We start from the raw sequence: 17859 nt of genomic DNA, 5'->3' as shown, positions 1-17859 counted from the left end.
TTGACAGTAACTGACCTAAGTACCTTATCCGATTAATTATTTTATCAATCCACTCTACAGAGATATATTTTAGGATTCTAACTATCTTGAAAGGATAAAATACCACAATGAACGGGTTAATATGATTGTTGATTTGTGAACTAACCACTGGTAAACATTTTTTAAGGTACAAATAGAAATTCTGTATTTGAATTTGAAAATAATAGAACCCGGTTACCCGACTGGAATGAACACAATATAATACTTCTTTTTTATAAATCAATACATATCTATGTATGTTATCTGTAAATGCCTTAATGATTATACATTTTGTCGCTTTGAAATACAGTAAACAACAAAAAACATGAAGTATTAAATGAATTTAGTATAGAGACATTTTAAAATGACATCAACCATTCCAATTCTATTTAAAGAAAGCTATCTGTAGCCGAATTAAGAAATACGATTTATTATGATCGCATTGTGTATGTTTATTTATAATTATACATGTGCATAGATGATACCATTGTGTTGTGGAATCATTTCAACCTAACTTATGTTTTATCTCTTATTACTAGGACGCTGTCAGATCTTAGAACATTTGACAACAATGAAGGGTTTTTGTGTGAAAAAGAACAAGAGTTTCAAGAGAAAAGAAAACTCTACATCCATACTGCTTTACAAAAATTGCTTAATACAGTATTAAAGGCGGATGATGTAAGCATGAATTATATGTGTCCTCCCCTCTGAAACATTTAACATCAATTTACGTTAACGTTTTTCCATGTTAGTAATGAAAAATATTCGTATACATTACCAATAATGAAAACAAATTTTCTTGACATTTTGAAACAAGTGCACCCTTTCGTGTAATTATAAAACGCAACTAAGGTTTATCAATTTACGTATTTTTATAACAAATTAGGAAAATGCTTAATCTCAAAATTGTAGCTTTAATGAATGAATCAAAAGATGAATGTTTATACTACATTCTACAAAACAGAGAAACGTATCATACAATAATTAATTAAAACGTAATAAACGATATATTTTATCTTACAGGTTCCACATATTGCATTGATGGGGTCAGGAGGAGGATACAGAGCTATGGTAGCCATGTCCGGGATCATTAATGCCCTCTACAATTCAAAAATTCTTGATTGCATCTTGTATACTGCTGTGTTGTCTGGCTCTTCCTGGTAAGACGTTTATCTCACGATTGATCAACTAGAGGAATATGTATGTTATAACAGGTAAAGCATAATGCACAAACTACGCCAAAGGTGGAGATCTCCAAAACAGAAATGCACATTATGTGCAAGACGGTCATTTAAGGGCATTAATTTCCAAATAAACAACCAGGTAAGAGTTTCGGTTGATATGAGTTATCATGCCTCGATGATAATTTTTCACATATAAATTTCAGTAACTTTAATGTTTTCAAGATGCAAGGCAAAACGTTAATTGAAAAATAAGTAAAATTAGTCTTTTAAGGACACAAACTCGTAAAAAGAGTTAATTTGATTTCATGCTGGTATATTAAAATACTTTGCATTGCATAATCGAGACGTAACAAGTTTTATCATAAAGCATTACTTGATAGGTACAATTTGTCAGCGACTCACTAGATACATGTTTTTTCTTGATTTCAGTTTTTATGATATTATACAAATAAAGCCTTTGTATGAGGTCGATAGAGGATATATCGACCTGAAAGAAGTATATTGACTGAAAACTGAAGTCGATATACTACTTTTGGTCGAAATATTGTCGTAGACCTCCTCCAAAGGCTATAATTATTAATTATTGTCAATATTCCTGAAATAAAGCAGAAATTTACTTGATTGATTGTAGTAGTAATGTCTGTTTTGCCCCCCCCCCCCCCCCCCCCCCCCCAAAAAAAAAATATATATGGCCATGCCCCGCCTCCTTTCATCTCGGGAGATGACGTCACCGGAAGTACAAAGACCAGACTATATTTGTTCATGACGCTAACATTCCGAAAACCTGAGTCATGCAACATCTAGTCATACCACGTTGACCTTTTTTGGTCACCATTCTATTATCATAATCATCAAAAGGTGAGTCATCGCACGTCCCCTACCTCAAAGTATCGTTCCTTATTTGGTCAACCATGGGAGATTAAGCTTCCAATACTATGAGTCATCGAGAGGCATATGATGTCACAGTCCAATACCATGAGTCATACCGAATGCACGCGCTCTACTTCAGGACGTGTCGACATTGTAGGTACGATCATTAAACAAGAGTATGTGTGCCTATTTGGAAAATTCAAAAATTCAAAAATTCAAAATTTCGAAAACTTAAAAAAAATTTAAAATTTAGAAATTAAAAAAAAAAAAAACAAAAAAAAACAAAAAGTAAAATTCAAAACTTTAAAAAATTCAAAAAATTCACAAAAATTCAAACATTCAAAAATCGAAAAAGAAAAAATCAATTTAAATTAAAATTAAATTCAAAATTAAAAAAAAAAATAAAAATTCTCAATAAAGAAAATGGATGGACAAAAAATCACTGGTTGAAACTGATCACCTTTTTTTAAGCGTCTATAAGAATGCCTGAAGCAACAATTGTAACTGAACGATGGATACATTTTACCTGTACGTATCGAGCGAGGATTGTCTTTCGCTTTTTGAAAATAACAACGGTGGCGCATTTACGATTCAACTTCACAAAAGCTACACATTTGACAGAGAATGGGAATGTGCACTGCTAGAGTTATCGTTTGTTCCAAAATTTCCAATACCAACGAGACGGGTCTACTTTTGCTCGGACTTTGGAATCGACACGTACGCCAGGGAAACGTCTCTGTCGATACTTCAATCGGCAGGGGTTTTGAACGAAGATATCGCGGATATCGTATATGAAAAACCAATTTACCTCAAAGTCACCAGAAACGAATTGCACGGAATCGAATTCGTCTTGAGGGATGATAATCTCAAAGTATGTCGCCCGAAGGATGACCACCTGTTTTGCTTGCTGCATTTTCTGAAGAAAACTTATAAGAGGAGATTGTATTCACATGCAGAAAAGGTGAACATGTTTCAGTGCAACTTATGTCGAAGCGTGTATGCTTGGCCACATGATCTACGAAGACATATGAAAAACAAACATGCGCAGCAGCAACAGCAGCAACAGCAGCAGCAGCAACAGAAGCAGCATCAGCAGCAGCAACAACAACAACAGCAGCAGCAGCAACAGCAACAGCAGTCGCTGCAACAGCAGCAGCAACAGCAGTCGCTGCAACAGCAGAAGCAACAGCAGCAGCATTAACAGCAGCAGCAGCAGCAGCATCAGCAGTAGGACCTTCCCCTGAAAGAGGAGCAAGAATTTTCTCAGCACCGAGATTGTGTTTTTAATCACCCGTTTACCATGATTGTATCTGGACCGACCTCTTGCGGAAAGACGTATTTTATGAAAAACATGCTACAACGAGTAAGGAGGATGTGCCATCCGGACCCAGAAAGAATCGTTTGGTTGTACAAGAGATGGCAGCCACTCTATGGAGAAATACAAAAAACAGTGCTTCCACGAGTGGTATTCCGGTCGATTTAGAAAGTGACGACTTTTTCGATCCCAACAAGAAGAATATGATCATTTTAGATGATCTGATGTCCACATCGGCTAAAGATTCAAGAATCAACGATCTATTTACGGAAGGCAGTCATCACAGAAATTTTTCGGTAATGGTTTTAAATCGAAACTTGTACTTTGGAAAGGACCCTACGCAGAGACGAAACTATCATTACCTCGTGCTCTTTAATTATCAAATAGATCGACAACACGTCATGACCCTAGGACAACAGATGTATGCGTCTAGGTCGGACTTCTTTCAACGGAAATTTGAAGAGGCAACGAGCAGACCCTACGGATTCCTCCTGGTTGATCTGAAACCCGGAACAGCAGAATCGTCAAGATTTCGAACTGATGTCTTGCAGACGGGCAATGGAGTCAACATCTCTGACGAAATGAAGGGCCATGATAGTTCAGAATCGTGAAGGGCAATGGAGTCGACACCTCTGAAGAAATGGACGTCGACGATAGTTCCGACACTGAAAGTACAGTGTCAGATATAATGGATGACAGAGGGGATCTAATAGCTTGTCGAGATTGCGGACTGGTCTTTGCAAACTATCGGGGTTAAGAGATCCATAATTGTCGAACGAACGATTCGCCTACCAATGTCTGGCGAGGCACTTGAGGGAATTTTGAGGGGAACGTCAGCCACCGTTTGCTGTTTCACGACTTACAAGCCTATGTGAGTGACAGACCTAAAACTTTCGTGGTCAACACGGACAACTGTAACTAACTAGGAAGGAACTCCTTGGGTGGCTTTTCATTTTCCCAAATCGGAACCGCCGGAGTTTTTTTACTCCCTAGGAGAGGCACCAGAGACATACCAACAACATTTTAGAAATGTTCTCATCGTTAACAGACCCCAGAACCGTTTTTCTCGATGTCCAATTCAACCCGACTTTTCGGAAACATGTGGACTATACTGCGCCTATTACATGAAAATGAGATGTCATAGTATCAAGATGGAAGATGTATTGAATGACTTTCCATCGGATGACCTGGGTGCCAACGATAGAAAACTCATTGCGTTATTTTCATTCTAAAAATTTGGTACACAATCGATTAGCTTTGATGTAATATTGATCTTAATAAAAGTTTTGCTCATATCATCTTTTTTTTTCTTTATTCCGTGTGTATGTGTGTAAACAACATAAAAGCCAACGTATTAGATTCAGACACATATTCTCATAGATCAGGTGAACATGTGTCGGGAGTGTCAGCTACTGGGTGTTTAACACTCGACATTAAGATCAGAGAATGAATTAACATCGGATAAAGAGACATGCAAAATACTCTTCCTGGCCTGTCAGCGAGCGAAAATGGTGTTTTGTGATTCATAATGACAAAATTAAGATTGAAATGAGGTTTGATCTTATGTAAATAAAAAAATATACAAGTCATGATATTCGAACATATATTGACAGCCTTGTTGAATTACACGTCTGTAGGTTTGATGTATAGAGACAGGGGAAGGTCTTGTTGCTGCTGCTTAGGCTGAGGCTGCTACTACTGCCATACAAAATATTTGTATTCCTCTTTCGGAGGAAGGCATGTTTTTCATAAAATACGTCTTTCCGCACGAGGTCGGTCCAGATACAATCATGGTAGATCAGTAAAAAGCAGGGATTTTAAATATTTAAATTTTTGTGAATTTTCGAATTTTTGAAATTTTTTATTTTTATTTTAATTGTTTAAAATTTTGATTTTAAAATTTTTAGTTTTAATTTTGATTTTTTTAATTTTTCAAATTTTCAAATTTTTGAATTTTCATTTTTGAGTTTTCATTTTTTGAATTTTTTTATTTAATTTTTTTTTTTTATTTTTAAATTTTAAAATATTTGAATTTTTTGAATTTTTGAATTTTCCAAATAAGGAGACATACTCTTGTTTAATGAACGTACCTACAATGTCGACACGTCCTGAAGTGGCGCGCGTGCATTCGGTATGACTGTGACATCATATGCCGCGCGATGACTCATAGTATTGGAAGCTAAATCTCCCATAGTTGAACTAATAAGGAACGATACTCTGAGGTTGGGGACGTGCGATGACCCACCTTCTGATGATTCATGGTAACGGAATGATGATCAAATAAGGTCAACGTGGTATGACTAGATGTTGCATGACTCAGGTTTTCGGAATGTTAGCGTCATGACCAAATATAGTCTGGTCTTTGTACTTCCTGTTGCGTCATCTCCCGAAATGAAAGGTGGCGATGCATGGCCATATATGGGTGCGCCTTAAAACGCCTTTCTTTTTTTGGGGGGAGAAAGGGGGGGGCTAAAACTGAACAGACATTACTACTGATTGTTATGATTGTGTCACATAGTATTGAGATTTATAGATTTCTGTTTTTAAATATTTTAAAAATAACTATGCATTATCACTTTTCCATCTGCCGTTTCCAGTCTACCTTTGAAAATACAGTTAAATATGTATCTCATTCTAAAGGAATCAAATTAAATAGATTACTGCATGATACAAAATAATATTTTAGAAAAGACATCTGAACTGTAAATTTACTGTGACATTTTTCCGAGTCTTAGTTTGCTTTGCGGGTGTTTCATATATAGCAAGGGACGCATACATTGTAGATAGATCCAGTTCCGCTACGTTTAAGTTCTTGCAATTCTTCATGTTTTTTTTTAAATATATATCTTTATTTGTATATTCAAAATGAATTTACAATATTTAAGCATCGTAAAGAGTTCACCAGTTTAGAGACATTACTCCTATGAGGAGTCTATTGATTGAATCAAGCATATTAATGTTTTTATTGTTGCTTTTGGATATCTGTAATAATTTTACAGATAAAAGACAAAAACAGTAAACTTGTTACCATTTTTTTTTTTCATTTTTAAGCAATAACTCATACAAAGATTTGTCTGATACTTTGGTCGAAATAGAAAATAGACGTATCTTTATTTTATAGACATTTTTATATCTTTTAAATTTGTCTATCTATCATGGTTTCAAGATATAAGGATGTACTCATGTCAGGTTTTGGAATTTTTGTCAGATGTTCGGACTCCTTGGGTTTTTTCATACGATACAGGGTAAAATATTTTTGCCCCATTTCACCCACTTTTCTTTATTTCATAGAAGACTTCAATAGGTCATACAATGGTCATTACCAAAATTAAAGCAGAATATAGATTTTTTTCTTACGATTTGAGACCCAAATAATGCCAATGCTAGATATAAGGTAAAAGTCCGAGTCAGCCTTTTCCCAGCATTTTTTAAAAATCAAATATCTCAAAAAAGGAGTTCCATTACCTATCAATATTTTTAGCTTATTTTGTTCCTAAACTAATGTTCTTCTGACTTACAGTATCAATTTTTTATTCTAGATTTTTTAAATTTCACCTCAGTACACCCATAAGACAATTATTTGCATTTAAGCCGCATGTCCAATTTTAGCTATTTTGTTTGGTTGATTGAAATACATATCACAAAATTTGTACTAAATTCTTTTAAGAAGTTAATTATTTGCTTTATAAGATAAGATTAGTATTATCCAGGTTAAATCTGTATATCTTTATTTCATAGGTTCATTACAACGCTATATTCGCATCCTGAATGGCCAAACATTGATCCTAAGTATATTCAAAAACAGTTGAAAACTGATATATCTAAAAACCCTAAAAGCATACCGCAAATATTGAGGTATAGTTGGGAATTCTTTTGTACAAAATGGAAAGGAAAGTCATGGAACTTTACAACCGATGTATTTGGACCAATGTTGGGAGATGTGCTTATACCAGAGGTAAGACTAATAATGATAAAATGAGATATTGTAAAGAGATAAATCATAAAAATAATATAAATCACTAGATGTATCAAAACTGCATATATTTATAATTAATTGAATTATCCTCAATGACATCTGTATGTAAAAGACATTTTTTTAAATGTCTTGCGGGCAAGCAACGGGCAGACAAAATTCGCACAATATATACATGTAAATGACAGATACTTATATAATAATGGAAATCAACTGAATTACACATGAATAAATAAATAACTCACATTATAATCGATATTATTAAAACATTACGTTGGAAAATGAAAAGAACACCCCGAAGCGCTTTTCTGGATTTACGTCCAGCAGGAACGCTCAAAGCCGAATATAAGAAAGCCAGGGTTGTATAAAAACCGAAACAATAGAAAAGCTTTATGCCCAAAAAGGATCTAAAATTAATAGCCAAATCCATCTACGTTCAACTTTGTCTGAGGGAGTTATTTTTCCAACTGTAATGATTTAAATACATTTTATCAATGTGAACTGATGCATTCATATTTTTCTTTTTTTTGGATATTGAATGTATTTTTGTAAAATTTTTCTGCTTATGATGTGATTTGTAAGATATGCATATTGGGTTAAATATTCAATTACTTGGATTAATTTTTAATAAAACAGTGTTCCTGTTTTAACTTTTTGATTATGGTAAACAATTATATCAATATGTGCGTCTCTTGTTGACCTTTCTTCTGCTTTTCTTTTCAAGCGTACAATTGTATGTACAACTACCTTATCTCACTCAAACCAGTTCATTATTCATTATTAACAAGTTGATAAGAGAACAACAATTAACCCGAGCGTGAACGAGAATTGTAACTAGCATTTTTACATGTTAAGTTTTAAAAAATAGAACAGAATTGTCAACATTAACCTTTCGTAATAACGTAGACCTTTCCTCATTGTTGTATGATAAATGTTATGAGGAGATGGCTTACCAGAATTTGTCCATGAATTAAAAGAATTATGGCATTAGAATGTATCACTTTTCAGTTTTGCTTCCTTTATAGAGGTTAAATTGTAAATGGAGCGAACAGAAAGATAAATTGTCAGAGGGTACTGTTCCACTTCCATTATTGTCTGCTATTCATGCCAAAGAGGAAAAGAATACGAAAGAGTTTCATGGTATGTAGACATAGTATTTTAGATCTGTATATTTATATAAAAGATTGGTAAACTAAAGTGTGTGGCTTTTGGTGTATTCAAATCCTTGTTTCTTTATAAAGTAGTGTTTCAGTAATGAGTAATGTGGCATGACTTTGTACAAGCACATATAGAATGCAGTGGTGTAAAAGCGCATAATCATCCCCTAACCAGGACCATTGTATAACACAACAAAAGAATAAACATTAAAATTCAGTTGGAAAGGAGATGGTTCATCAGATCCGCATATATGGTTTGCCACCATGAACATGCATGCACTATTTACCAACTAGCAATCCATCAATCATTCAATCAATGAATCATAATATACACAAAATAAATTATCATTCAAATAATATTCAACTAGATAATAAGTTGTTCGTACACTGAAGGGACTGACATTTCACATGCAGTGCTACCGACTAAATTGTAGTGAATAAGTTAGATAATATTCGTGCGCAAAAGAAGTGTTTTTTTAATTATTTTTGTTCAAGTATGAATTATTACCCCATCAGAAAATACCCATTGCATTGTCTCAAACTGAATGGGGATTAAATGTTTGTCTATAAGAAAACATCAATCATCAATAATAAATGATTTATTGACATGATGATTACGTAACAACAACAAAACTTGTAGACTATTTGTTGACTCAAAAGAGGGAACGTGGTGGGGGTATTTATTCTAGTTTGCAGTTTGTCACTGTACAACAATAAATTGTAGTATCATAAAATATTTTTTATTATATTTTTTTTCATTTTCAACAAGAATGGGTAGAGATTTCTCCATATGAAGTAAGCATTCAACATTATGGAGCGGCAATTGACATGACAAATTTTGGAAGCGATTTCGACAAAGGATTATTAATACGGCGAATCGCTGGAATGCCCATACAGCAATAACTTGTAGTATTATAGAATATCTTTTATTATATCGCTGAAATGACACTGTACAACAATAAATTGTAGTATTATAGAATATCTTTTATTATATCGCTGAAATGTCACTGTACAACAATAAATTGTAGTATTACAGAATATTTTTTTATTATATTTGTTCATTTTCAATCAGAATGGGTAGAGATTTCTCCATATGAAGTAAGCATTCAACATTATGGAGCTGCAATTGACATGACAAATTTTGGAAGCGAATTTGACGAAGGATTATTAACACGGCGAATCGCAGAAATGCCCCTTTTCGAGATAATGGGTGAGTAAGGATAGTAAGACAAAAGTCCTGAAAAGGGAGAGTTATTATATTCAAGAATGTTTTGTAACCAGTGTCGGACAAATTACGGATGTTCATGCTTTTTAAGATCTAGTTGGTTTATCAATGTTTTTGAGTACGGATATACGATTGTGACAAGGACTTATTATAAAATACAAAAAGTAATGTTTAAAGTCAATGAAAATATATCAATATGTATCACTGAGTAAAGCTTTGCCGATAAATGCATTTTCACCTTGTCATGCATTTTCCACAGACATTAAAGAATGTTCCTGAATATTTTGCATACACGGTACCTTGCTCAAATATAGCTTAAATGTTTAGGGAATGCGCTGTGGTACATTGGAATTTTTCATTATTTAAAACAGTCTTTTTACATTTTAACTCTATCTGGTCCTCAAAGTGCTTAGCAAAGAGAATCGACTACTGACATGTTCTTTTATTCACATTCAATATATGTAAAACAAAAATTGACCTTCAGAAAAATTTTCTTCTTATTCAAGGAGAATGAAAAAAAAACATCTGCCGGAAAACTGCTAAATTACAGGCCCTGAAAAAAAACACATATTGAATAAATTAAGGACCAAGCTGGTAATTTTCCTAGTGTATCTCTAACTGAGTTACGAGCAAATTATGTTTGGCATTACAAATTGTTATGCAATCTAGTTTGTCGCGATTTGATTTTGGTAAAAGTTATTGATGTCGATAATGTCTGTAATCATTTATTTATTTTCCCTACTTTCAGGTATATGTGGGAGTGCTTATACATTAACTCATGAAGAGTTGGCGAACAAAGGTAGGCACATTGATAAGTTCATGATCATCAATGAGAACACTTCTTTCTAGTTTTACTGACGCGACAAACCATATGTTATATTAACAACTAGTATGTCCCTCTGTTGCTTGATCTGTTTATAAATGTTATTAATTAAGTTGCACAGTTTCTTTGCTGTAGATTCTAGTTACTCCAAAACTGGCGCTTTAGAAGAATCGGTTGGTCCTTCCAGAAAAAATGAAGAATATGATATCGAATGCGATTCCTACCAGTCCACTAACAGTAACGAAAGTTACTTTCCTGAAAATGATGATGTATTTGATGAAGAAGAGGAAAAACATGAGCTTTATCAATCTAATATCTCAGAACCTAGTATGGAAGAAATGGAAGATTTGTTTAAAAGAATTTGCCAGATACACAATGAAGGGGGGCGTGTATTTGAAGAGAATAAAAACGGAAATGAGAAGAAAGATTCCAAGGCTGACATAGCAGAGGAAAATGCACATAGAGAACAACACAATGAAATCAGTTTTATGCATAGTTGTTCATTAGAAGGAGACGTGGAAATTGATGGTGCTTTTGACTATCCCAAAAATATTTTAATGGAACAGTAAGTGTTTTCTCCTTCTTAGTAAGATAATGTTTAAGAATGGAGTAGTTTCGTCCGATCTTGAGTCATGCTTGACCAAACTCCATCAATCTGACATAATTTACAGTTTTCTTGTGGGGTTAAAAACTCAAGATAACACTTACGTCGCTTTATTTGCTATTTGTTGATAACTTTTGCAAACTAGTAAATAAATTGTATGAAATTATTTTAGTTATAACACCCAATGAAGTTTTTTACAGTTTATTCTAATAATATTAATTTCCAACGCTTAAGCTACTATTCTTTCTGTGTATTGACAGGGTCTTGAAAACTAATGTGTTGTATATGTTATCTATGCGCATTCTTGTATGATAAAAGTAAAATAATCTTAATTTAAAACATTGACAAATAACTTCAAAGTGCTACATTTGTATCGTAAAAAAAGTATTGACTTGTAATCAAAATCATGCGGAAAGATTTAAAGGCTACAGAAAACTCTAAAATATTTTTGGTGTTATTTTCGTTTTATGATATGAATAAGAAAAGAATTTACTCTGTCAAATGTTTCCCTACTTACAGCTATCATCCGAATGTCTGTACCTCTTCAGACATTCCTAAGTTTACTTTACTAAATATATTATATACACAAATAGTTTTAGTTATAAATAAACGAAGATTTTTAGCAAACTTTAATGAGCCAAATCTGCTCAACGACATAATAATCAAAACACATCTAGAAGGCACAATATATTCTTCAAAGACATTGTGAAAGTTCTTCCTTCAACACAAAAATACTCAAAACAAACAAACCATTACGATATGATAAAACAATCGTTGACTTAGGACAGGCACTGGAATATGTGTCGAGAATAAACTCGTATTAAGCTCACCTGGACCAACAGATGTTTCTTTTACTTAGAGTGTTTGCATAAACTCATCGTCGGGTAAACTTTCGTTTCAAAAATATTCTCTTAAACCACTTGGTTGATTTAAAACAAACTTTTTTTATATGTTCCTTCTGGTGTTCAGTTTATAAAGCGAATCCGAGATTTTGGTGAGTCGACAAACATAGGGAAAAACGTTAACTTGTGTCTGATATCTTTAAAAAAAAATAAAGCAGTTTTAGTAAAACTAACACAGGTAACAACTAACACCAGATCAATTCTATCTGCGATCAAAATTTTGGACAAATAAGACAGCCCTTTTTGGATTTTGTATCCCTGAAAGGTACATTTTAGCAGTTATGTTTTGCTATTATCCTGGAAACTATAAAACGTTAAAAAGCTTAAATGACCATCGAAACAAAAAAATTACAAATAAAAACATCGCCGATATTATCCGGGGATTCCTCATAGTTATAACCCTTCGATAATGATTGTTTTAAGTTTTTGGCTAAAACTTTATTAAATATTGATAAACTGCAAATAACAAAAAGTATCAGCAAAATGAGATATACAAATAACTCTAACGACAAAATCGTCAGTTGACTACTATATAAACCTTTTAGGAGTTATTTTCCTCCAATGAAGATTTTTAACCTTTTGTTTTTTAAATATAGTCGAGAGAGAAAAACTGTAAATAGTTGAATTGATTAGCAAGACAAGATCTACAAATAAGTTTCATGGGACGAAATCGTAAGAGTTATTGATTTTAATAAATGACGATTTTACCCAATATATGTTTTTTTTTATATATAATCTCGAAAATTATTTAAAAAATATCAGTTTGACAAGATCTACAGAAAAGTCAGAATATCAGAAAGTGTCACTCAATTCTTCATACGAATTATTATCCTTTCAAAATGAGGTTTACTCGTTTTGTTGTGTTTTGGCGAAATATACAGCATACATAGAAATATAAAAGCAGAACAACAGATCAGCCATATATGATCATCAAATGAGCCACAAAACAAAAAATCGACTCACGATATGAGTTATTGTCATTGATTAACAGTATTTAGTCATTTTTATGTTTTTGCTTTTTATTCTATGAAACTTAAACAGTAACATGAAAACCTTTACCAGCATTATGTTTCTCAAATTAGTAAACATACTGAAATCAACAATCAAATTTTTAAATCAGTTGTGTTTTATGTCTGTAGTGAATGTTTACACAGTTTTGGCTGCTGGGTTCCAATTATTGCCACATTTACCAATTATGGCTGTTTGGGTTGTTCACCAAATTTTGTCAATATAACGGAACTGTAAACAACTGTCATACAAGTTTGAGGTTTACCTAGCTATAAAAGCAGGTTTAGATTTAGAGTTAGGCGTGTGTCAAAGATCAAACTTATTCGTTCAGTGTATATTTACTTGTTTTTGTGTATTGTCTTTTTGATCGAGTTAAGCCATTTCAATTGATATTTTATTGTGTGTCTTTTTATGTTGTAATGTTATACCTATACTGCATTTTTATGCACTTGTCCTAAGTCAGGAGCCTGTTGTTCAGTGGTTGTCGTTTGTTAGTGTGGTTAATAAGTGTTTCTCGTTTCTCGTTTTTTATATAGATTAGACCGTTGCTTTTCCTGTTTGAATTGTTTTACACTAGTCTTTTTTGTGCCCTTTATAGCTTGCTGTTCGGTGTGAGCCAAGGCTCTGTGTTGAAGGCTGTACATTGACCTATAACTGTTTACTTTTTACACATTGTGACTTGGATGGATCTTCTTATTTATATTAACCCACCCCTTTTCAGATGATGCCTTAACCAAGTCAGGAATAATATAGTTGTTTCCATTCGTTCTGTTGGTTAAAATAGTCGAGGGTTTGATTTTGTCTGTTGTTTGGACTTTCCCTATTTTTCAATTTACCTTGGAGTTCTGTATTTTTGTTAATATTTTTCTGATGACTCCGCCTGCCGACAAATATGACCGACGTGGCAAAAAATAGGACATAGTTGTAAAATGCAATTTGTGTCTATTATCTTGAAAACCGCTATATGTAGAGAAAATCTGACAGTGCAAACATGTTCAGAATGATAAGATCTACTTTATGTCTTTGACATCAAAACTGTCAGATGACACTTATAGGAGATATTGTCCTTAAACAACTATTTTTCCAATTTTTTTGGCATTTTTTGCCTATTATCCTGAAAATTATAATAGATAGATAGAAACTTTTACAGCAAAATAGAACACAAGATAAGATTTACAAATAAGCCAAGTTACCGAAATCGGTAGTCGACTCCTTGTTGGAGTTATTGCCACTTAATGACGATGTTTCACATTTGTTTTCACTTTTGACTATTATCTAGAAAAATATATAAGATTGATTGAAACTTTAAATAGAAACAATGATCATCAAGACAAGATCTACAAATAAGTCAAACATGATCGGAATTGTCTGTCGACACCTCATTGAAGTTATTGCCCTTTAATGACGATTTTTCCCAATGTTTTGCATTTTTGCCTATTATCTTGAAAACTATAAAAGATACACAGAAATTTTAAATAACAAAACTGATCAGCAAGATCAGATCTAAAAATTAGCTATATGGCTGAAATATTCGTTCAACTCGTATATTGATGTTACTGCCCTTTAATGATTTTTTACCATGTTTTTGGCATTTTCTGCCTATTATCTTGATTACTGTAATAGATAAATAGAAACTTTAAAAGAAAAAAGGATCAGCAGAATAATATTTACAAATATGTCAATGTGACTGAAATTGTCAGTTAACTCTTTTTAAAGTAATTCCCGTTTAATAATGATTTTTACTAAAAAGTGGTCATTGTTCAAGATGCAGATGAGCAACACAGGCTCTTTAGAACCTATAATAGTTTTGCTTTTGGCTGTTATCTTGAAAACTATAATAAATATTGAGAAACTGGGTGCTGCAGAAAATATCAACAGGATGAAAAGGTTTACAGATATAGATATAAGAAGATGTGGTATGAGTGCCAATGAGACAACTCTCCATCCATATAAGAAGATGTGGTATGAGTGCCAATGAGACAACTCCCCATCCAAGTCATAATCTGTAAAAATAAACCACTATAGGTCAAAGTACAGCCTTCAACACGGAACATTGGCTCACACCGAACAGCAAGCTATAAAGTGCCCCAAAAAGGACTAGTGTAAAACCATTCAAACAGGAAAACCAACGGTCTAATCTATATAAAAAACGAGAAACACTTATGAACCACATCAACAAACGACAACCACTGAACATCAGGTTCCTGACTTAGGACAGGTGCAAACAAATGCAGATATGTCAATATAACTGAAATTGTCAATTAACGTTTTATAAACGTTATTGCCCATAAATTATTATTTTCAAATTTTCGACTATTTTCTTAAAAAGAGAGACACATTGTTCAAGATGCAGGTGAGCGACACAGGCTCTTTTTAGCTTTTGGCCGTGATCTTGAAAACTATAATAAATATTGAGAATCTGTGTGCTGTAGAAAATATCAACAAGATGAAAAGGTTTACAGATATGTTCTGTTATCTTGAAAACTATAATGAATAAAGAGAAACTGTTACAAGAAAAATTTATCAGCAAGACAAGAACTACAAACATGTGATTGAAAAATCGTCAATTGACTTTCTTATCGAGATATTTGTACTTAAATGAAGTTATCAGTTCTAAAATACTAGTGGATCTCACCAAACCTAGTATATATTTTATTTAGTGTGTGAGAGATGTGTTAAAAGGATTTTTATGTTGCATATTTTTTCCAGGTTTGCGTTTCAGGCCTCTTAGAATCTTTAGTTTGATATCTCAACCGTTCTTTTTTATAATCTCGATCGATCAGTGAATTTTAAGTAACAGAAGATAGAAAAAAACAGGGAAAGTACTTAACCCTGTCATGGCTGTACAAAAGGTACGAATAAATCAACACGCAAGTGCAAATTAATAAACAATATGATACACTAGAAGGGATTAGTGAAGAATATCATGCAATGCTAGACAGACAAATATCCAAATATCGAAGTTTATCATATTTTGTTCTTTGTTTCCTATCACTATTGTTTCTTTTTTGTAGGTGCATGAAGACTAGACGTCATAGGGCGGCAATGGTTAATAACCCTTTTCGGAATGTATCTTTTGATGAAACAGATAGTTTCTGTTTGCAAGGAGATACAAGTTGTAAGCTTGATATTCTTAACTGTTTAGTGCAGAACTTTATCGGGTTAGAGCGACAAAAGATATGATTGCTTAATTTTTGGCGCATTGAATTAATTTTAAAAAATAGAGCCAGTATATGCTGTCAATATATTTTGTAGAAAAAGAACATTATATGAATGGTGCTTTGCTTGAATATTAAGTCATGGAAACTTAAGGACAATACATGCATAATTACTGGTTTAAAAATAAAATCTCGCTGTTTTCGTTGAAGATAGTATTACAAGGAACCATAACAAAACATTTATTAAGTTTCTGTAAGAACAGCTATACACTGATCATTACTTTTTGTGGAAATGAAAGATGCATGTGTGTTATGCGTTATTAAAACTTATATTAATACTGGTATGTTTTTGAAAGTGCTTGCAACACAGAGTGCACGGTGTATTTATAATTTGACGCAAACGTCATTTCAAATTTTTGACACGCTATGAAATTGATGAAAATTATTGACTCTTACGTACTAGTTTTGAATTTGAAGATATGGAATATAGGCTGAAAGCGCATGAGACATTAATTACATTAATTAAAAAAAATTAGGGTTGGGGGCGATATTGAATATTAGACAGAAGTTTTTTGTAGAAAGGCCAATGGCAGCACAATATTCATTATTTCTTTTGAATATGAAAATAGGGAGGTGTGATATGATTGCCATTGAAGAAACTGTCACAGAACAATGTGCAAAAGCGTGAATAGTTCAAGTTATTGTACGGCCTTCGACATTTAAACAAATCTACAACTCGCTGAAGTACACTCAACGATTGCGATTAAAAGATCATACTCGTCATGATTTCATTAATGACATCAAAGTTTCGTACTATGAGTGTTACTCTCTGCTAAATAAATGGCACAATTTTATACCGTAAACTTCACAAAAGTGGAACTATCTTGAGACCTACCTTTCAAATTTGTTTATTTTTATAAACTACGACTGATTGTGCTATTATCATTTTCAAGGATAAATCAATAACTACTATCGATCTTTTAACTACAATCTGCTAAAACTGTCTGAGTCAATCTCGGTGATCTCAATCAACAAGAATATTCATAATCACCAGGGTTCTAACATAATCAAGATACAGAACGTTATCAAAACCTATGAGTTTTAAAGTAAAATGTTGATATATCGGAAAATACACTTCACGCGTGTATGCATAAATTTACATTCACGCAATTAAAATATTATAATGTATATAAAAAACAGGTTTATTCAGATTAGTTATATTTTTCTCAGCTTCATTGAAAAATGACCTTGAGAAGTTATGTTTGATCGATGCTGGATTAGCGTTCAACTCTCCGTATCCACTTCTTTTCCAACCCGGTAGGGACGTAGACCTCATCCTGTCATTTGATTTTACAGACCGAAAAAAAGATTGCAATAGCCCTTTCAAGGTAATAGAATGTGATTTATACATGAAAGTATATTATAAATTCCTCCATATATTATATATATATAAACAAGTCTTAATTGAAAACAACGTTCAAACCTATGATTGATATTATTATTGATAATTTGTATAGCGATCAAGATTATTATTTCAGTTTGACTACCACATGTAAAGATAAGATTCATGTTACATCTTACTGATGAAGGATATTAGTTATCCGAAATATCTAACATTTGTT

At 32.9% G+C, this 17859-nt stretch overlaps 1 protein-coding gene across 2 annotated transcripts in view; it reads left to right on the top strand.

The window, feature by feature from the left end:
• Nucleotides 1–17859, top strand: part of LOC127737850 (cytosolic phospholipase A2-like) — a 136755-nt gene that overhangs the window by 62547 nt on the left and 56349 nt on the right. The window contains exons 4-12 of one of the 2 annotated variants that reach the window (XM_052248798.1): nt 558–696; nt 1042–1178; nt 7126–7342; nt 8386–8500; nt 9590–9727; nt 10491–10541; nt 10701–11130; nt 16094–16197; nt 17468–17625. The exons of the other annotated variant lie outside the window; for it this stretch is intronic. Of the exons in view, the coding sequence (XP_052104758.1) occupies nt 558–696; nt 1042–1178; nt 7126–7342; nt 8386–8500; nt 9590–9727; nt 10491–10541; nt 10701–11130; nt 16094–16197; nt 17468–17625 (1489 nt within the window). The remainder of the gene's footprint in view (nt 1–557; nt 697–1041; nt 1179–7125; nt 7343–8385; nt 8501–9589; nt 9728–10490; nt 10542–10700; nt 11131–16093; nt 16198–17467; nt 17626–17859) is intronic. 2 annotated transcript variants of the gene reach the window in all.

Source organism: Mytilus californianus, unplaced genomic scaffold (genome assembly GCF_021869535.1).
Source record: "Mytilus californianus isolate M0D057914Y unplaced genomic scaffold, xbMytCali1.0.p SCAF_4, whole genome shotgun sequence".
Classification (NCBI taxonomy): domain Eukaryota; kingdom Metazoa; phylum Mollusca; class Bivalvia; order Mytilida; family Mytilidae; genus Mytilus; species Mytilus californianus.
Note: the sequence above shows the minus strand (reverse complement) of the source record. Positions and strands in the feature narration are given on the sequence as shown.